Source organism: Oncorhynchus tshawytscha, linkage group LG22 (genome assembly GCF_018296145.1).
Source record: "Oncorhynchus tshawytscha isolate Ot180627B linkage group LG22, Otsh_v2.0, whole genome shotgun sequence".
Taxonomy (NCBI): Eukaryota; Metazoa; Chordata; class Actinopteri; order Salmoniformes; family Salmonidae; genus Oncorhynchus; species Oncorhynchus tshawytscha.
In genome coordinates this window covers 13,608,308-13,626,771 of record NC_056450.1, presented here as the reverse complement: position 1 = coordinate 13,626,771, position 18,464 = coordinate 13,608,308, and the positions used below count along the sequence as shown (strand labels likewise).

The 18,464-nt window shown below is 41.9% G+C and overlaps 1 protein-coding gene across 9 annotated transcripts in view; it reads right to left on the bottom strand.

Moving 5' to 3' along the window:
* Positions 1-16,714, bottom strand: part of LOC112221521 (rap guanine nucleotide exchange factor 3) — a 49,952-nt gene extending 33,238 nt beyond the window's left edge. For 3 of the 9 annotated variants that reach the window (XM_042303792.1, XM_042303790.1, XM_042303797.1), the window contains exons 1-3: positions 16,552-16,680; positions 12,083-12,168; positions 742-786 (exon numbers count right to left, since the gene is read on the bottom strand). In XM_042303792.1, coding sequence (XP_042159726.1) covers positions 742-786; positions 12,083-12,168; positions 16,552-16,570 — 150 coding nt within the window. In that variant the 5' untranslated portion in view covers positions 16,571-16,680. Of the gene's footprint in view, positions 1-741; positions 787-4,676; positions 5,297-12,082; positions 12,169-13,732; positions 13,990-15,257; positions 15,332-16,551 lie in introns of those variants that run through there. The other 6 variants (XM_042303796.1, XM_042303795.1, XM_042303794.1 and 3 more) reach the window with 6 other exon arrangements.
* Between the last annotated feature and the right edge of the window lie 1,750 nt (positions 16,715-18,464).

Genomic DNA, 18,464 nt, shown 5'->3' with positions numbered 1-18,464 from the left:
AAAAAGAACAGGTTCAGCAGTTACAGAAGATGCCAACGCTGCAACAACAAAGGCTGGCGCAGTGGCTAAAAGGGCCCAGGAGAAACAATTCGCTACAGCCTGAAGGCCGGGCCAATGTCCAATGTCAACAGGTTGCGGGTTGACATTTAATTGAGATGACTAAAATCGTTGTGGAATGTCATTATGCTCATACATTGGATCATCGTATTGAGGCAACGTGTATGTTGAAGGTCTTGCGAGTCTTAGAATTTCACATGGCACACTATAGAAAATGTGGGGCATTATATGATGTAATATGACGTAAGTGAATAACACTAAATGTTTAACCCCAAGGACCTACAGCTTTAAGAGGTGAACTACTATTTACTGTACTTGAGCTTCCAGTCACCATTTCTACTATGCTGATGTGGTGTTTCTATGGTGTAACAGATGATTTGAGGTCAAAATGTCCGACATAAATAATGTTCCTACATGTGAACTCGATGACCTTGTTGGTTCACTTCTCATGAAGATTGTGATTCATCAAAGATGAATCAGAAGCCAGAGCAGTTTGATTAAGGTCTAAGACTAGCTGTAGGGATGTGAAGTACTACTGTACTGTGTGTTTGTGTGTGTCGGGGTTGGGATCAATTAGAATTGAAGGCAGTCAATTCAGGAAGTAAACTAAAATATGCCTTCAATTCAAACTGAGCCCAACCCTGGTGTGTGTGTGGCACTGTCCCTGATCGGCATACTACATACCTGCTTCATGGTGTCCTGTGTGTCAAGGGCCTCTGGCAGTGGGGTCTAGGGGAAAGTGGGAGAGAAAGAAACATAACCTACTATTACATAATTTCATTATTCCATCATAGAGGTTCACGTCCAGTCCAGAAAGGCTATAATATCAAGGCATTGCTGAATAATAAGGCCTATAATATATTATGGCTTCCACTCATAGGCATTCCAACAGAACTGGTTAAACTGGTTGTTCTCAGAAACCATTGGGTGGGACCAGAAAGATAGGTTGAATGTGAAATATTCTAATGTCTAATGAGATACATACTGTTGTGTTCAGTTTGTTTTCAGTGAGTGTTTTCTATATGTCTACTGGTTCAGGCAATATATGTCCTAAACCCAATGATATATGGGCAAACCTCTCAACTCATCAACTCTATGCTGTAGCCTAATTCCCACTTCCTCTTTTGTTGTTCTATAACTCTTCTTTTATGATCCACTGACAGCCTCTCTAAATGTGTTCCCAAGCCAGCTGCTAAGTTGGCTGAGGTGTCATCGGAGTACACAGTCATTTACAAGGGCTTTGTTCAGGGCATTCTCTCCTCTATCTTTCCAGGTCTTGTTAACTCATGATTGGCTACTGCCTCACCTTGAGGGCCATATATGGATTATATAAGACACAGGCCTCACGTTTTCACTGTGTCGCAGTGTGGGATCGCCAGCTCAAATGATGAAAAATAGAAATATGGAACCTGACGAATTATTGTCATCTCGTCTCTCTTTGTGTGGGAGCGCTATTGATGGCCTTGTGCTGGGCTTGGGTATCAAATGCAGCTACAAAAAAGAAAATGGTTTGAACACATTGTTTTTCCCTCAGCTCCATTTGCAGTCAAGAAAATAAATAATACAGTATTCTTCTTCTATCCCCTTTTCTTATTTTGTACTAGATTGCTTTTCTTCTCTTAAGTCGGGTGTTCAATGGCTCCTAGCGTGGAGACCTCTCCACCCTTCCTTTCTGTTGACAGAGTAAACTGTGCTGGTCGGTCCTACTGCCAACACTGTCACATGCTCCCAACCAGAGGTACTGCACATTGCCCTTTTCAGCTGTTAGCCAACTCTATAAAATAGACTTAAGTCTCTCTCATGTATTCTGTCGCTTCTGCTCTCTCTCTACCATGCTGAGAGCAGCAAAACCATGCTTGTAGAGGCGTCATTTCCTGCGTGATGTAGCACCGCACAGACACACCTGTAGGCTATGGTGACTTTGTTTTTTTGTTCCCTTGGAGAAGCCCTTGCATCTTAGAAAACAACTCAAGGAAACAAAGTTGAAGGCCTGGCAGCAGTATGGGGCATTCAGTGGGAAATACCAGATGCCATGTCCCGTCCCTCTTATCAAGAAGTGCCCTTCTTGCTATGTATCTCTAATTATGAGGACCTCTACCAATGTGAGTCATTTTGTCCTGTTTATCTCCAGGAGTCATCACCACCACCCCAGCACTGGTATGCATTGCAATAAGCATGGACATTGGGTTACAGACCTTATTAGCATCTATTCATTCTAGAAAAATGATTCTGTCTGCATTTGCTACTAGTGGTGGTATCAGACCACGCGTGCCATGTGTGTCTTAATTAACTAGAGTCAGCTGGCGCCCAGTGTGAAGCCAGTTTAATTGGGTCTAATGTTGTTGCATGGCGCCTCTGCATTCCAGACACATCATCAAACAGACACAAAGATGAGGTGGAGCTGCAGATGCTTTAGGAATAATGATGTTTGCCTGATCATCTAAGGCATGAAGCACTGCACCATGGTTCAAACAAGGCCAACTGAACTCAATCTCCAGTCTAAGTCTATTATTTAACATTTCCATATCCTACTGTATTATCAATGTAATAAGTGTATTTACGAATACCAAACTAAAAACAGGGTATTGGATGTTTAGCTTTTAATATTTTGCAATGCGCCCACAGCTATTGACATGAATAAGATCAAGCATTGATCTATTTATCTATCAGAGGGGTTGTAGTTGTTGTTGAACCTCTAGGGACTAGGTCAAGGTGGATTTAAGGACATTAAGCAGACGGGCTAGACTAAAACATCATCACCATAGGGTGTCCTAATGAATCAACTATAGGCTACTTGAGGAAGAGCAATATACACATAAACAAATAAACAAACTCACTATGCATATGATATTTAGAAGCTTTCCTAAACCACCTTAATTTTTTGGTTCTCAGCCAATCCAGTTGTTACTCGTGAACACAAGATCAGGCTATTAAGTAATATTTCCATTGACGTCCTACCTACAGTAATATGTTACGGCTACTCCATAGACATCGCCAAATATATGTTTTTATTTTTAATTTTTTTATGGACTGTCCACTGACAGGCGACACCTTTGCTTGTTAAGCTGTTATTGATCATATATAAGACCTTTGCCTTTTTATAGTCAGGTCATCACAGATTCAGCTAATCACAACGTCTGTAGGTTATTAACTCTAGATTTGTATAATCCTGAGCAATTCAATAACAAAGTCAAAAGCCAGATTTAGATCTTTCACGAGGAGCACTATTCTACAAAGGAGCACTATTCTACAAAGGAGCACTATTATACAAAGGAGCACTATTATACAAAGGAGCACTATTATACAAAGGAGCACTATTATACAAAGGAGCACTATTATACAAAGGAGCACTAATTATACAAAGGAGCACTATTATACAAAGGAGCACTATTATACAAAGGAGCACTAATACAAAGGAGCACTTATACAAAGGAGCACTATTATACAAAGGAGCACTATTCGGAATCTTCCTGTGGCTGGGGGAAAATAGACATTCTTGTCTACCATGTAAACCGAATGGGGGGGATCAAGGTGAACAATAAACAATGCACTATAAATAACAAGAGTAATACAAAAAAATTGTAAACTGTCTGGGTCTCCACTAGCTTCCTCTCCTCTGCCCCACACCCAAGACTAGTAGTCCCTGTGTCAGTCTGAACCTTCTCCACATTCTCACATGCAACGCAGGAAGCTGCTTTTGTTTCGGGGACACACACAGACTGTGTCTGTGGATGTGGTGAGCCCCCCACACACACACACACACTTCTTCCATCAACACATTGTCTGACTCCACAGACCCATTCACTCTCCACCTCTGCAGTGAAACACCACCCACACATCTCACCACGCAGACACTAATGCAGTGGCACAATCACATACGATGACGTAAACTTCTATGCTTGAAGTGTTGCAGTGTTTTCAAGTGTGACCCGTCTTCCCTCCTCTTGTAGTGCCTATAGTAACTGATTGGTGAAGTGTGCAGTGTGTGCGAAAGGCAGAGAGGCAGAGCATGACGGTGACATGCGTGCAGCCACAAGGCAGACTTTCTGTAGAGAATGTTCTACCTCCCACCACATTATTTTTTGATCAAGTACTGTGGTGCTTCATTTCTACCTGGAACGTGAGTCTCACTCTCAAAACACGTCCACGTGATGGGCTATATCATTTATTGAAGGCCTATTTTTGCTGCGAAAACACTGTCTCAAACTGCCATGGATGTGACTATTTTGAGAATATTTTCAGCCAAGGTCATACTTTACTTTCTAAAGAAAAAAAGTTGTTTTTATGAAGAATTATATTATGACCCGTGAGCACTCATTACCATCATTATCATCATCATCATCATCATCATTAATCATCAAACCATCTCAAAGCTAAACAATAAGCACCAGGCAAGGACAAAAAAGGAATGATGTTACAGATAATGATGAGGATAAGTAGCCTAGTGATGATGATTATCATCATTACAAGATGAGTATACTATTAGCCTGTGCAACTGTAGGTTTTGTAGGCCGTCATTGTAAATAAGAATTTGTTCTTAACTGACTTGCCTAGTTAAATAGAGGTTAAATAAAATAAAGAATAAAGGTATGCTATTATAGGCATGAATAATCACATACCCAACTGATGCCTCGAATGGTCGATGTTTCCACAGAATAATGATCCGGGAAAATTCGATAATTGTAACTCCGGAACAGATGCATATTTTTTCAAGTCAAACAAAACAACTTTCACGGTTACGCATGTCGAAGACGGGAGCACCAAGCATGTCTGTCTACCCGTTACAAAGACCGGACCCACATTACAACAACATAGCATACCGACAGTGGACATTGCACGACCAGTTGAATCGCCACATGTTGCTCTTGTATCACTAAAGTCAAGTTTCCAACCTGACTGTTAGGCTACTGTGCCTACATCAAAACTCAACCCGGCTGTCACTGCCACCTCGCACGACGTTGCTGGCTGCTGCCTCTGCTCGACCGAGACTCCAACCCACTTTCAATCAGCCTCAGCTCTATCTCAGCACAGGCGCATGATTGTAGCTTTGCGTAAGCACACTTGCTCTCAAATGAGTCCCCGCTGCTTGTCAAGTGATTTCGGAGTCATTAAAATCGGCGGCCTTTTCAGAAGGATCTGATTCTCTTATTCACTGCAGCAAAGTGCCTGTTTCTTGTTCGTGTTCCCAACATTCAGTTGCGATGACATTTCAGCTGGGAGTCATTCCAATGGCTGTTCTAAACTTTTTGTATATCCTACTTCTGTAGGCCTATCCCACGGGACAACAACTATGTAGTTGAATCAACGCTGTCTGTTTCCAAGTCATTTCAACCAAAACAATGTGATGACATGACATTGAATTAACGCCGAAAACTTTGTGGGATTTGCAAAAATGCATATATTTAACGGAATTTCGTATTTTTTTTCACCCAACTTTTAACCAAAATCCAATTACAGGATGAACATTTGGGTTGATTTCACATTGAATTCACGTTAGTTGACAACCAAATGTAAATCTAAACTAGACGTTGAACTGACATATGTGCCCAGTTGGATGTGTCACAAATATATATATTTTTCTAACATTTTGTAGAGCAGGCCTATCTGATTCCAAAACACACCACAATATGTTGAGTTGGAGCTCCAACAGCTCCATCACTCTGTATTTCGCCTGAGTTTGGTAGATGAGATTGAGTCAATGATAAGTATATCAAATATAAGTGTTCATAATGTTCCAGGCCAGTACTGTGGGCAGGCTACACAATGATCCTGTCCAGATAGCAGCACCTGTACATCAGGAGTTACTGGTGCAAAAACACTTTGATTAGGGGTAGAGGTACACACTATTTAGTGCCAAATAAGGGTTATTTGGCTTGCTACCATAGCGGAACCCTTTTTAGTGCTATGTGGAACCTTTTTTTAAGGTTCTATAAAGAGTCATGTTCATAATGTTCGAAATGGAACCTCTATGGTGCTAGAAATAACCCTATCCTAAGGTTCTATATAATAGAAAAAAGGGTTCCGCTATGGTTACAACATATAATAGAAAAAAGGGTTCCGCTATGGTTACAACACTAAAACATCTCCTGTAAAATTTACAGTAACTTACTGGCAGCAATTGGCCAGTAAGTTACTGTAATTTAATTTACAGTACACCCACTGTAATCCATTTTACGGTACCACAAATATTACCAAAATCTAATTTACAGTACCAAGTCAGTTACTGTAATCTAATTTACAGTACAAATTACAATTACAGCATATTACTGTAATTACCCATATTACCCATTGCTCTTTGCAAGTTTTCATTTTCACATTTTCGGTCTTCCTGTGACATCGGATGCCGTAGTTGTCCTGAAGGTTAGGCAGTATGCCCCCGGTGATGCGTTGGGCAGACCGTACCACCTTCTGGAGAGCCCTGTGGTTGCGGGCGGTGCAGTTTCCATACCAGGTGACGATACAGCCCAACAAGATGATCTAAATTGTCCATCTGTAAAAGTTTCTGAGGGTCTTGGGGGCCAAGCCAAATTTCTTCAGCCTCCTGAGGATACACTGGTCTTCAAAATAATTTTAATTACAACAAGGTATCTTATGATATAGCTCTGACTAGCTCTGATAGTGACAATACCTTACTGAGATATTCACCGTACCTTGATATCTGCTTCCTCTAAATTACTATAACGTCAAAGTAATGACTAATAAAATGTAAGAAAGTTATTTTTATAGTATTTTACTGTAATTACAAGGGATGCAGGTTGGCTGCTAGGCATTTGTATATTACAGAATATTATTGAATACTAGGTGTTTTATATCACTTTCCCTTCTTGGGGCCTTAACAAAGGCTTCAAAACTGGTCGTGATTGCAGGGAAAAACAGATCAAATGCACATGATTAAATAGTCAACCATTAATGGTTTTGGACCCTCTTTCACTCTCATTTGTCCCCTATAGACATTTCATTGGTTGAGAATTACTACCATATATCACTTAAATTGGTACAGCGCTCTCACGAACGTGTGCAACAAACATAGTACAGGGCACACCTGAAATTCTTCTCCTCCCAGAACATTTTTCCACAATGCACCATAATTTACAGTACGCTGCATTAAATATACAGCAAAACAGCACTTTATTGTTGAATTGTATTGAAACACTTTTACGAAGTTGCTAATAATGAATAAGTCTTTCTATATTACAGAATGTCAACTGCTATTTGGTGTTTTATATCACTTGCAATTTAGGCCTTAACAAAGGCTTCTACAGCAACAGTGACTAGAGGGCAAAAACAGACCAAAAGGACACTCAACACAGATGTAAACCTTCCTGTCACTCTGATCTGTCCTCTGTAGACATGGCTAGCCACTCAACACAGGTGTAAACCTTCCTGTCACTCTGATCTGTCTTCTATAGACATGGCTAGCCACTCAACACAGGTGTAAACCTTCCTGTCACTCTGATCTGTCTTCTATAGACATGGCTAGCCACTCAACACAGATGTAAACCTTCCTGTCACTCTGATCTGTCCTCTATAGACATGGCTAGCCACTCAACACAGGTGTAAACCTTCCTGTCACTCTGATCTGTCCTCTATAGACATGGCTAGCCACTCAACACAGGTGTAAACCTTCCTGTCACTCTGATCTGTCTTCTATAGACATGGCTAGCCACTCAACACAGGTGTAAACCTTCCTGTCACTCTGATCTGTCCTCTATAGACATGGCTAGCCACTCAACACAGGTGTAAACCTTCCTGTCACTCTGATCTGTCCTCTATAGACATGGCTAGCCACTCAACACAGGTGTAAACCTTCCTGTCACTCTGATCTGTCCTCTGTAGACATGGCTAGCCACTCAACACAGGTGTAAACCTTCCTGTCACTCTGATCTGTCCTCTGTAGACATGGCTAGCCATTCAACACAGGTGTAAACCTTCCTGTCACTCTGATCTGTCCTCTGTAGACATGGCTAGCCACTCAACACAGGTGTAAACCTTCCTGTCACTCTGATCTGTCCTCTGTAGACATGGCTAGCCACTCAACACAGGTGTAAACCTTCCTGTCACTCTGATCTGTCCTCTGTAGACATGGCTAGCCACTCAACACAGGTGTAAACCTTCCTGTCACTCTGATCTGTCCTCTGTAGACATGGCTAGCCATTCAACACAGTTGTAAACCTTCCTGTCACTCTGATCTGTCCTCTGTAGACATGGCTAGCCACTCAACACAGGTGTAAATCTTCCTGTCACTCTGATCTGTCCTCTGTAGACATGGCTAGCCACTCAACACAGGTGTAAACCTTCCTGTCACTCTGATCTGTCCTCTATAGACATGGCTAGCCACTCAACACAGGTGTAAACCTTCCTGTCACTCTGATCTGTCCTCTATAGACATGGCTAGCCACTCAACACAGGTGTAAACCTTCCTGTCACTCTGATCTGTCCTCTGTAGACATTCAATTGTTAGGGAGCCACTACCACATATCTGTTAAATTCATACAGCGGGTGCAACAAATATAGCCTCTTACAAGACACACCTCAAAATATGTTAATCAGAAACAACAATACCACATACCCACTAGATTTGCAAAGGTTTTTTGGCACTACAAAAACGCAGTATGGAACTGATTTAGAGTAAATTACTGGCAGCAATTGGCCTGCAAATTACTGTAGATTTTCAGAATAAGGTTTATAGAATTCCTAAAATACAGTATATTACTAAACTCAGCAAAAAAAGAAACGTCCTCGCACTGTCAACTGCGTTTATTTTCAGCAAACTTAACGTGTAAATATTTGTATGAACATAACAAGATTCAACATCTGAACAAGTTCCACAGACATGTGACTAACAGAAATGGAATAATGTGTCCCTGAACAAAGGGGGGGGTCAAAATCAAAAGTAACAGTCAGTATCTGGTGTGGCCACCAGCTGCATTAAGTACTGCAGTGCATCTCCTCCTCATGGACTGCACCAGATTTTCCAGTTATTGCTGTGAGATGTTACCCCACTCTTCCACCAAGGCCCCTCCAAGTTCCCTGACATTTCTGGGGGGAATGGCCCTAGCCCTCACCCTCCGATCCAACAGGTCCCAGACGTGCTCAATGGGATTGAGATCCGGGCTCTTCGCTGGCCATGACAGAACACTGACATTCCTGTATTGCAGGAAATCACGCACAGAACGAGCATTGTCATGCCGGAGGGTCATGTCAGGATGAGCCTGTAGGAAGGGTATCACATGAGGGAGGAGGATGTCTTCCCTGTAACGCACAGCGTTGAGATTGCCTGCAATGACAACAAGCTCAGTCTGATGATGCTGTGACACAGCACCCCAGACCATGACTGATCCTCCACCTCCAAATTGATCCCGCTCCAGAGTACAGGCCTCGGTGTAATGTTCATTCCTTCCACAATAAACGCGAATCCGACCATCACTCCTGGTGAGACAAAACTGTGACTCGTCAGTGAAGAGCACTTTTTGCCAGTTCTGTCTGGTCCAGCGACGGTGCGTTGGTGCCCATAGACGACGTTGTTGCCGGGGATGTCTGGTGAGGACCTGCCTTACAACAGGCCTACAAGCCCTCAGTCCAGCCTCTCTCAGCCTATTGCGGACAGTCTGAGCACTGATGGAGGGATTGTGCGTTCCTGGTGTAACTTGGGCATTTGTTGTTGCCATCCTATACCTGTCCCTTAGGGGTGATTTTCGGATTTACCGATCCTGTGCAGGTGTTGTTACACATGTTACACGCCCCTTCGTGGATGATCAGCTGTACGTCCTGTCTCCCTGTGGCTCTATCTTAGGCGTCTCACAATACGGACATAGGAATTTATTGCCCTGGCCACATCTGTAGTCCTCATGCCTCCTTGCAGAATGCCTAAGGCACATTCACGCAGATGAGCAGGGACCCTGGGCATCTTTTTTTGTGTGTTTTTCAGAGTCAGTAAAAAGGCCTCTTTAGTGTCCTACATTTTCATAACTGTGACCTTAATCGCTTACAGTCTGTAAGCGTCTGTTAGTGTCTTAACGACCGTTCCACAGGTACATGTTCATTAATTGTTTATGGTTCATTGAACAAGCATGGGAAACTGTGTTTTAACCCTTTACAATGAAGATCTGTGAAGTTATTTGGATTTTTCGAATTATATTTAAAAGACGGGTCCTGAAAAAGGGATGTTTTTGTTGTTGCTGCTGAGTTTATATTCTGTGAGGGTAAAGCATTTCCTCTCACGGGTGCAACAAATATAGCCTCTTACAAGGCACACCTTAAAATATGTTCTTGAGCCCGAAACTCTTTCCTCGCCCACAACATCTTCCCACAATGCACCATAATTAATTATGAAGGTATACAATGAAGGTACACTGAAGGTATTTTACTGCGCATTCTACCATATTTCACTGTTGAAATTACAGAAACGTCTTACAGTGAACCCTTTTCGGAGCTATATTATAGAAAAAAAATGAATGGTTCTACAAAGGTTATTTTTAGAACCATACAGTGTTTCTTACTCTGGTTTAATAGCCATATTAAATGGTTATAATTCCATTGGTTTTATTATTGTTTTTATGAACAAGTTTTATCAGGAATGCTAGCTTTGGTACGTCTGGTGATTCCTGAGGAGAGAATTGAGAACTATTGACTTAATTAACCATTCTCACAAGACACCTTCACTGACCATAGTCATATATAACATCTAATAGCATAACACAACAGATTAGACCAACTGGAATGACTCCCGGTTGCATGAAAAGAGCTGTGAGAAAACCACGTCCCAAAATATTAGAATGACCCACCGGCCCTACATTTTAGTTGTCACTAAAAGAGCTGTGAGAAAACCACGTCCCAAAATATTAGAATGACCCACCGGCCCTACATTTGAGTTATCACTAAAAGAGCTGTGAGAAAACCACGTCCCAAAATATTAGAATGACCCACCGCCCCTACATTTTTGTTATCACTAAAAGAGCTGTGAGAAAACCACGTCCCAAAATATTAGAATGACCCACCGGCCCTACATTTTAGTTATCACTAAAAGAGCTGTGAGAAAACCACGTCCCAAAATATTAGAATGACCTACCGCCCCTACATTTTAGTTGTCACTAAAAGAGGAAATAATATTTTTTTGAACTGCAAAGAACCATTGAAGGGCTCAAAGGGTTATTTAGGTCAGTATCCATCACCTTCCCAAAGAACCCTTGAGGAACCCAATTTTTTGTGTGTGTATAGTGGTAGGTTCCAACTGATTTATGGGTTATTTTTTGACAAATTTGCTCTGGCAAAGTCTCTCCCTCTCTCTCTATCTATCTCTCTCTCTCTCTCTCTCTCCCCCTCCCTCTCTTTCTCACTCTCTCTCTCTCTCTCTCCCTTTCTGTGTGTGTGTGTGTGTGTGTGTCTGCATGTCTGCGTGTCTGTCTGCCTGCGTGTGTGTAGGATTGGGGTGTGTGGACACTTATCAGAGTGGCCCCAGCTGTCTGTCTAACCATGCAGTAGGCCACAGACACGTGGACACAGACAGATTAACTGCCTCAGGCCAGGGACAGACAAAAACAACAGGGGAGGCATGACATAGTTACAGGACGGACAGCAAGAGTGATTCTCCCCCTATACACCCTACATAGAACAACTCTGCTATGAAGTCTTATGAACTATTTCAAAGTCTGATGTGATTAGTCATGTGGGTTTCACAGACCTTTCTTGAAACCCAGCACACAACCCGTTGAACCGGAATTACCTGTAGCCTAATTATTAAGTGCGTAATGGTATTCAAATATGCATGTCATCATACAGTGTCTGTAAAACATTACAGTGTATCCAAGTCCTGTTTCTTTCTGGACATTTCATGCTTGATTTAAACAAACAAAAAAGTTGAATTGTAAAAGTGGCAAATTTCGCTATAGTGAATTCAACACTCCAACTCTTTCCTCACAATTCAGATAACACTCTATCCTTCTTTTAAAGATGTTCATGTTTGTATTATGAAGAAAGAGAACTCGTGGTTGTCTTGGTGACCTGATGTAATAAACAGATAACTTACTTCCCCCTCCTCTGGTGTTATCCGTCTGGACGGCAACAGGATAGATTTGAAGAAGGTATCCATGGAGAACATGGCTGAAGCCGTTGCTAAGTGAAAGAGAAGAGCGAGGAAAAACAATTTCATGTATTTTCCTATACATTTTCCTCTATTAATGTTCTGTGGAAACACAATACGTTTGGTTCTGTTTTTCTGTCATGCCCTGGCCTGGGGGACAGTTTCAGGAGATGTACAGTACCGTTCAAAAGTTTGGGGTCAATTTCCTTCTTTTTTTTGTGTCCATTAATAAATAACTTCAAATTGATCATAAATACAGTGTAGACATTGTTAATGTTGTAAATGACGATTGTTACTGGAAACGGCTGATTCTTTAATGGAATATCTACATAGGCGTACAGAGGCCCATTATCAGCAACCATCACTCCTGTGTTCCAATGGCATGTTGTGTTAGCTAATCCAAGTTTAGAATTTTAAAAGGCTAATTGATCATTAGAAAACCCTTTTGTAATTATGTTAACACAGCTGAAAACTGTTGTCCTGATTAAAGAAGCAATAAAACTTGCAACTTCATTAAATAGTACACGCAAAAAATACACAGACACTGGACAGAGGAAAGGCCAGCACAGTCACCGGATCTCAACCCTATTGAGCTGTTGTGGGAGAAGCTTGACCATTGGTACGTAAAAAGTGCCCATCAAGCCAATCCAACTTGTGGGAGGTGCTTCTGGAACTATGGAGTGAAATCTCTTCAGATTACCTCAACAAATTGACAACTAGAATGACAAAGGTCTGCAAGGCTGTAATTATTTGACAAAAGCAGAGTTTGAAGGACACAATTATTATTTCAATTAAAAATCATTATTTATAAACTTTCGAACGGTAGTGTAAATCAGTATAATGTCAGGCTGGACAGACCCTTGACTTGGTCTCCGTCCTAAATGGCACCCTATTCCTTATACAGTGCACTACTTTTGACCAGGGCCGGCATAGGGCTCTGGTCAAAAGTAGGGCACTATGCAGGAAATAGGGTGCCATTTCAGACGCACACTTGCTCTCTCCCACCTACAGTAGCACAAAGTAATGTGGTCATTTCATGATTCTCATCTGTGACATGGTTACATTATAAGGCTTGTTAGTAGATCCCAGCCATCGTTCCAGCAGACAGATGCCCTTCCTGGGCTGACCCCACTGATGGTGTCACAGCTCATGCTCTCCGCCTCTTTCTAGTTACTAAGCTGCCTCAGTTACTACTCTGTCTTGTGTCATTCTATATAGCCACTGAGGAGATATACCCTGGACCTTGAGAAGAGATAGAGTTTATCTGAAAGGCTGAATATCTCAGGGTGTCTCGGCTTCTTTATCTCGACCCAGACACCTGTTGTTTTTCTTCAAAGTATTTTTCTGTTGTATTTCTCTGATATCACCTCTCCTCATCATCCTCTCCCTAGACTGTAGGTGAGAAAGTTATTTAGGGTGGTCACAAAACGCAGTGTGCTGCCTAGTACAGCAAACATCTGACCCTAAAATAGCACCCATTAAAAAACAGTAGTCTACAGTGAAATGTCTCAAAACTTCAAAGCGGGCTAAGAAACCTCTCCCTGTAGTTCGGACGAAAACAATACACCTGAAAAGCAGGCAATAACAATTTCTTACCAAATATGTCTTCCTGAGGACTGTGAAGAATGTTTTGTCTATCTGCGATCCTGCTTAGAGAAGATCAAAAATTCCCAAACATAAAAAACAAATAAACTAAAAGTAGAGTCTCTGGCAGAGACATACACAGAACAAGCTAAGGAAGGCTGAGTGAGGCTCTAGTGTTTTGTCTTCCAGGGACATCAAGATGCCAGTTTAAGAATGCTCATCGTGAAGAAGGAATCCAGTTTCCATTTGTATGACCTCCTCGGGGAATGTTAACACGGCAGTTTGTTCGATAAGGAATAACACATGCTGTAGCTAGCTGCTAGACTCCATCAGATAGCATCTCACAGAGCGACTGCACAGTGCACAGTCCAGTGTCATGAGGGCTGCAAATGTTTGTTATGTTTCAACTCGGTAGTTCAACAGTTTTGGTTGACTGGTTTAGGCCTACTTTACAAGGCTTTTACTGATACACGGTTGGTGTGGTAAAAAATACATCACGCCTATTTAATGACCCACAGCTGATCTCAAACCACGTGTTAGGACTGAGGGCATAACGGTAATTCAATCTATTAAACAAATGATTGCAACACATTGAAACAAAAGCCAGTAAACATTGTGAGCTCAGAACTGCTCGCTGGGCCTTGTATAGTATAGGCCCTAAGAGATGGCCAAACAGTAACCAGCGAGCATCATCAAGCACTGCCTTAATAAATATTGTCATCCTCTGGGGTTAATGTGTGTCCCTTCCCTCCACTTCACCACCAGCCACAGTCTGAGTCATTGTGGATGTTGTCAAAATGTCCCCTACCTCATTTGGACTTTCTTCCATTTTGGGAATTTAATGCTGCCACCTAGTGAATACACCCTCACACTACAGTCTGAGTCACCTTTCTCAAATCATATCTACTTGTGGATTTATAGCAAGTGATTTTTTTAAAATACAAATATTTGAGGGGAGACACATTATTTGCTCATTTGTTATTCAATTTGCACATTTATTACAGGTTCATTTGTTAATTTCAATTTAGGAATACTGAATTTGTTTTCTTGTGTATCTAAACTGTTAATCACTATTGATTTACAGATTGAATTAACAAAGAAAGAGTCCCATGGTCTGGTGTTCTTTCCCCACAACAAGCTTGTCATCAGCTCATCAGATTGATAAGTGTGTGTGTCTGTGTGTGTGTGTGTGTGTGTGTGTGTGTGTGTGTGTGTGTGTGTGTGTGTGTGTGTGTGTGTGCAGTTCCTTTGGGAAAGGGAGTGGAATTTCCTGCATCTACGCCCATTCGGAATGTGCTCTTAGCATGCTGTCTTTGTTGTGCGTCAGTGTTACAACGGTCTCTAAAATGTGCACAGACACAAACACACACGTATAGTACTTTTGAGGACAAGCACCTCATGGGAGCAAAACACCAGACGTTTTATACCACGGGACTTCTTCCTTTTCCTTGAAACATGTACCTACAGAACCATACATAGTATGTACGATTGTATTGCTGTTTTAGGCTATTTGATCTTTTCCCACCCTCCCTCTCACCTTTTCCTTCCTATTGTCTCCCTAGGCCAGTTAGCAAGTAGGGAGAGGATGGCAGAGTATTTATTCACCCGACCCTAAGCTCATAGAGGAAGACAAGTAGATAGTGATAAGAAATGGAGAGAAGGTGTTAGAAACAGATGTAATGTGAGAGATGACTATAATTAAGCAATATCAAATCCAATCTAAGTTTATTTGTCACGTGCGCCGAATACAACAGGTGTAGTAGACCTTACAGTGAAATGCTTACTTACAGGCTCTAACCAATAGTGCAACAAAGGTATTTGGTGAACAATAGGTAAGTAAAGAAATAAAACAACAGTAAAAAAGACAGGCTATATACAGTAGCGAGGCTATAAAAGTAGCGAGGCTACATACAGACACCGGTTAGTCAGGCTGATTGAGGTAGTATGTACATGTAGATATGGTTAAAGTGACTATGCATATATGCAATAAGCCTAAGCGGAGTGCCTGGATACAGCCTTTAGCCATGGTACGGCCATATACCACAAACCCAGAGGAGCCCTATTGCTATAATAAACTCGTTACCAACATAAGTAGAACAGTAAAGTATTTTTGAGTCATAGCCATGGTATGTTGTCTGGTATACACATGACTGAAATGCTGTTTCAGCCAATCAGCATGCAGGACCCAAACTACCCGGTTTATAATTAAGCAATAAGGCCCAAGGGGCTGTGGTATATGCATCGTGCCTAAGAACAGCCCTTAGCTGTGGTATATTGGCCATATATCACAAACCCCTGAGGTGACTTATTGATATTAAAATTAGGGCAGTAAAAATAAATGTTTTGTCATATCCGTGGTATATGGTCTGATTTACCACGTCTGTCAGCCAATCAGCATTCATGGCTCAAACCACCCAGTTTATAATGTTTAATAGCTACCTTTTTCATGGGTATCCCTTTGTCTCTCTTTCATTTGGGTCTCTCCTTATACCTCACTGAAATGCTTATTGCTGTTGTCCACCTTCACATTCTAAAAGACGACTGATAACATTTGAAAGTCCCATGTCATGTCTGAGAAGCAGCACATGGGGATATTGGGGCCATCTGCTCCTGATAATCTTAATCTTGGTTTGGTATCACATAAATGTACATCAATATCAAATTCATCCTTAAGTGTATTTTGAGTACATTGTGCCCCCATCAAAAAAAGTACCAAACTAACTTATCCTCGATTATTACCACAATGAGTACAAATGATTACTTACTTTGCCCAAAGCTCATGATATTTCTGTAATTTTAACATGTGTGATAACAGACTAAAATCTTTTTACCTGAAACCTCTTCTGCCATGTTTCAGCCTCCGTGTTCTGTTCTGAGAGCCCAAATCTGTCTTTCTCTTTCACTCTCCTCTCCTGTCCTTTTGATATGACAACTGATGGTGCATCACAGTTTGGGTTTGTGAGCTTTGTGTGTGTGTGTGTGTGTGTGTGTGTGTGTGTGTGTGTGTGTGTGTGTGTCAGCTTCCTGTGGCTGTCTGATTGGATATGACTAGTGTGCTCTAGGGGCTTGGGGTGTCAGCATAGTGGCGGGTAGAGGGGGAGGTAGACAAGACTGTGGCAGTCCTAAAATGGCCCCCTACTCTGCTACACCACCAAAGTAGGCTACTACCCATTTCACTGCACCTATCCTGTGTACTTGACAATATTATTATTATTATTATATATTTCTTTACTACAGTAGTACTCACCTGGATATGATGCATTGGAATGGAGGCCATAGTGATGAGTCAGGGGCAAGAAACATCTATGAATCAGTGTCCCTGCAGCCAAATATGTTACACTTCTACAGCATTCTAACAGTCATTGCTAAAGCAAAGCAAGGATGTGGTTTACCTCTGTGAAAGACTGTTGAGTACACACTATGATAACCAACCTGGAAAGATAAACTATGTCTGTCACGATCCTACTTCTAATAGTCAATTAATAAAACCACATCATTTGCTGTGAATGCTGTAGAATTAAGATACATTTATCGGCTCTCATTTAGCCAGGAACAATTTAAAATTCAATTACATATAACGTGATTTACGGTCGAGAGAAGACTGTTCGTTTGCTTGCTGTTTGCAACTTGGATTTAAAAAAAATGATTTTACTCTCTCAGCTATATAATCCTAGTTATAATCCAGTTCCGCACTAGACTTTATCACTTTAACATATATGTATTTGTTGTTGTTTTTTTAGTTTGAGGTGCTCTACACTTGTTCCCACACTTCTACCCTACCTTCTACTCTACCTGCTACCTTACCCTACCTTCTACTCTACCTGCTACCTTACCCTCTACCCTACCTTCTACTCTACCTTCTACCTTACCCTCTACCCTACCTTCTACTCTACCTGCTACCTTACCCTCTACCCTACCTTCTACCCTACCTTCTACTCTACCTGCTACCTTACCCTCTACCCTACCTTCTACTCTACCTGCTACCTTACCCTCTACCCTACCTTCTACTCTACCTGCTACCTTACCCTCTACCCTACCTTCTACCCTACCTGCTACCTTACCCTGCTACCCTACCTCTACCCTACCTTCTACTCTACCTGCTACCTTACCCTCTACCCTACCTTCTACTCTACCTGCTACCTTACCCCCTACCCTACCTTCCACTCTACCTGCTACCTTACCCCCTACCCTACCTTCTACCCTACCTTCTACCTCTACCTGCCACCTTACCCTCCTACCCTACCTTCTACCCTCTACCCTGCTACCTTACCCTCTACCCTACCTTCTACTCTACCTGCTACCTTACCCTCTACTCTACCTGCTACCTTACCCTCTACCCTACCTTCTACTCTACCTGCTACCTTACCCTCTACCCTACCTTCTACTCTACCTGCTACCTTACCCTCTACCCTACCTTCTACTCTACCTGCTACCTTACCCTCTACCCTACCTTCTACTCTACCTGCTACCTTACCCTCTACCCTAACTTCTACTCTACCTTCTACCTTACCCTCTACCCTACCTTCTACTCTACCTGCTACCTTACCCTCTACCCTACCTTCTACTCTACCTGCTACCTTACCCTCTACCCTACCTTCTACTCTACCTGCTACCTTACCTTCTACCCTACCTTCTACCCTATCTTCTACCCTACCTTCCACCCTACCTGCTACTCTACCTGCTACCCTACCTTCTACCATACCTTCTACCCAATCCATACCCAACTTTCACCCTACCTGCTACC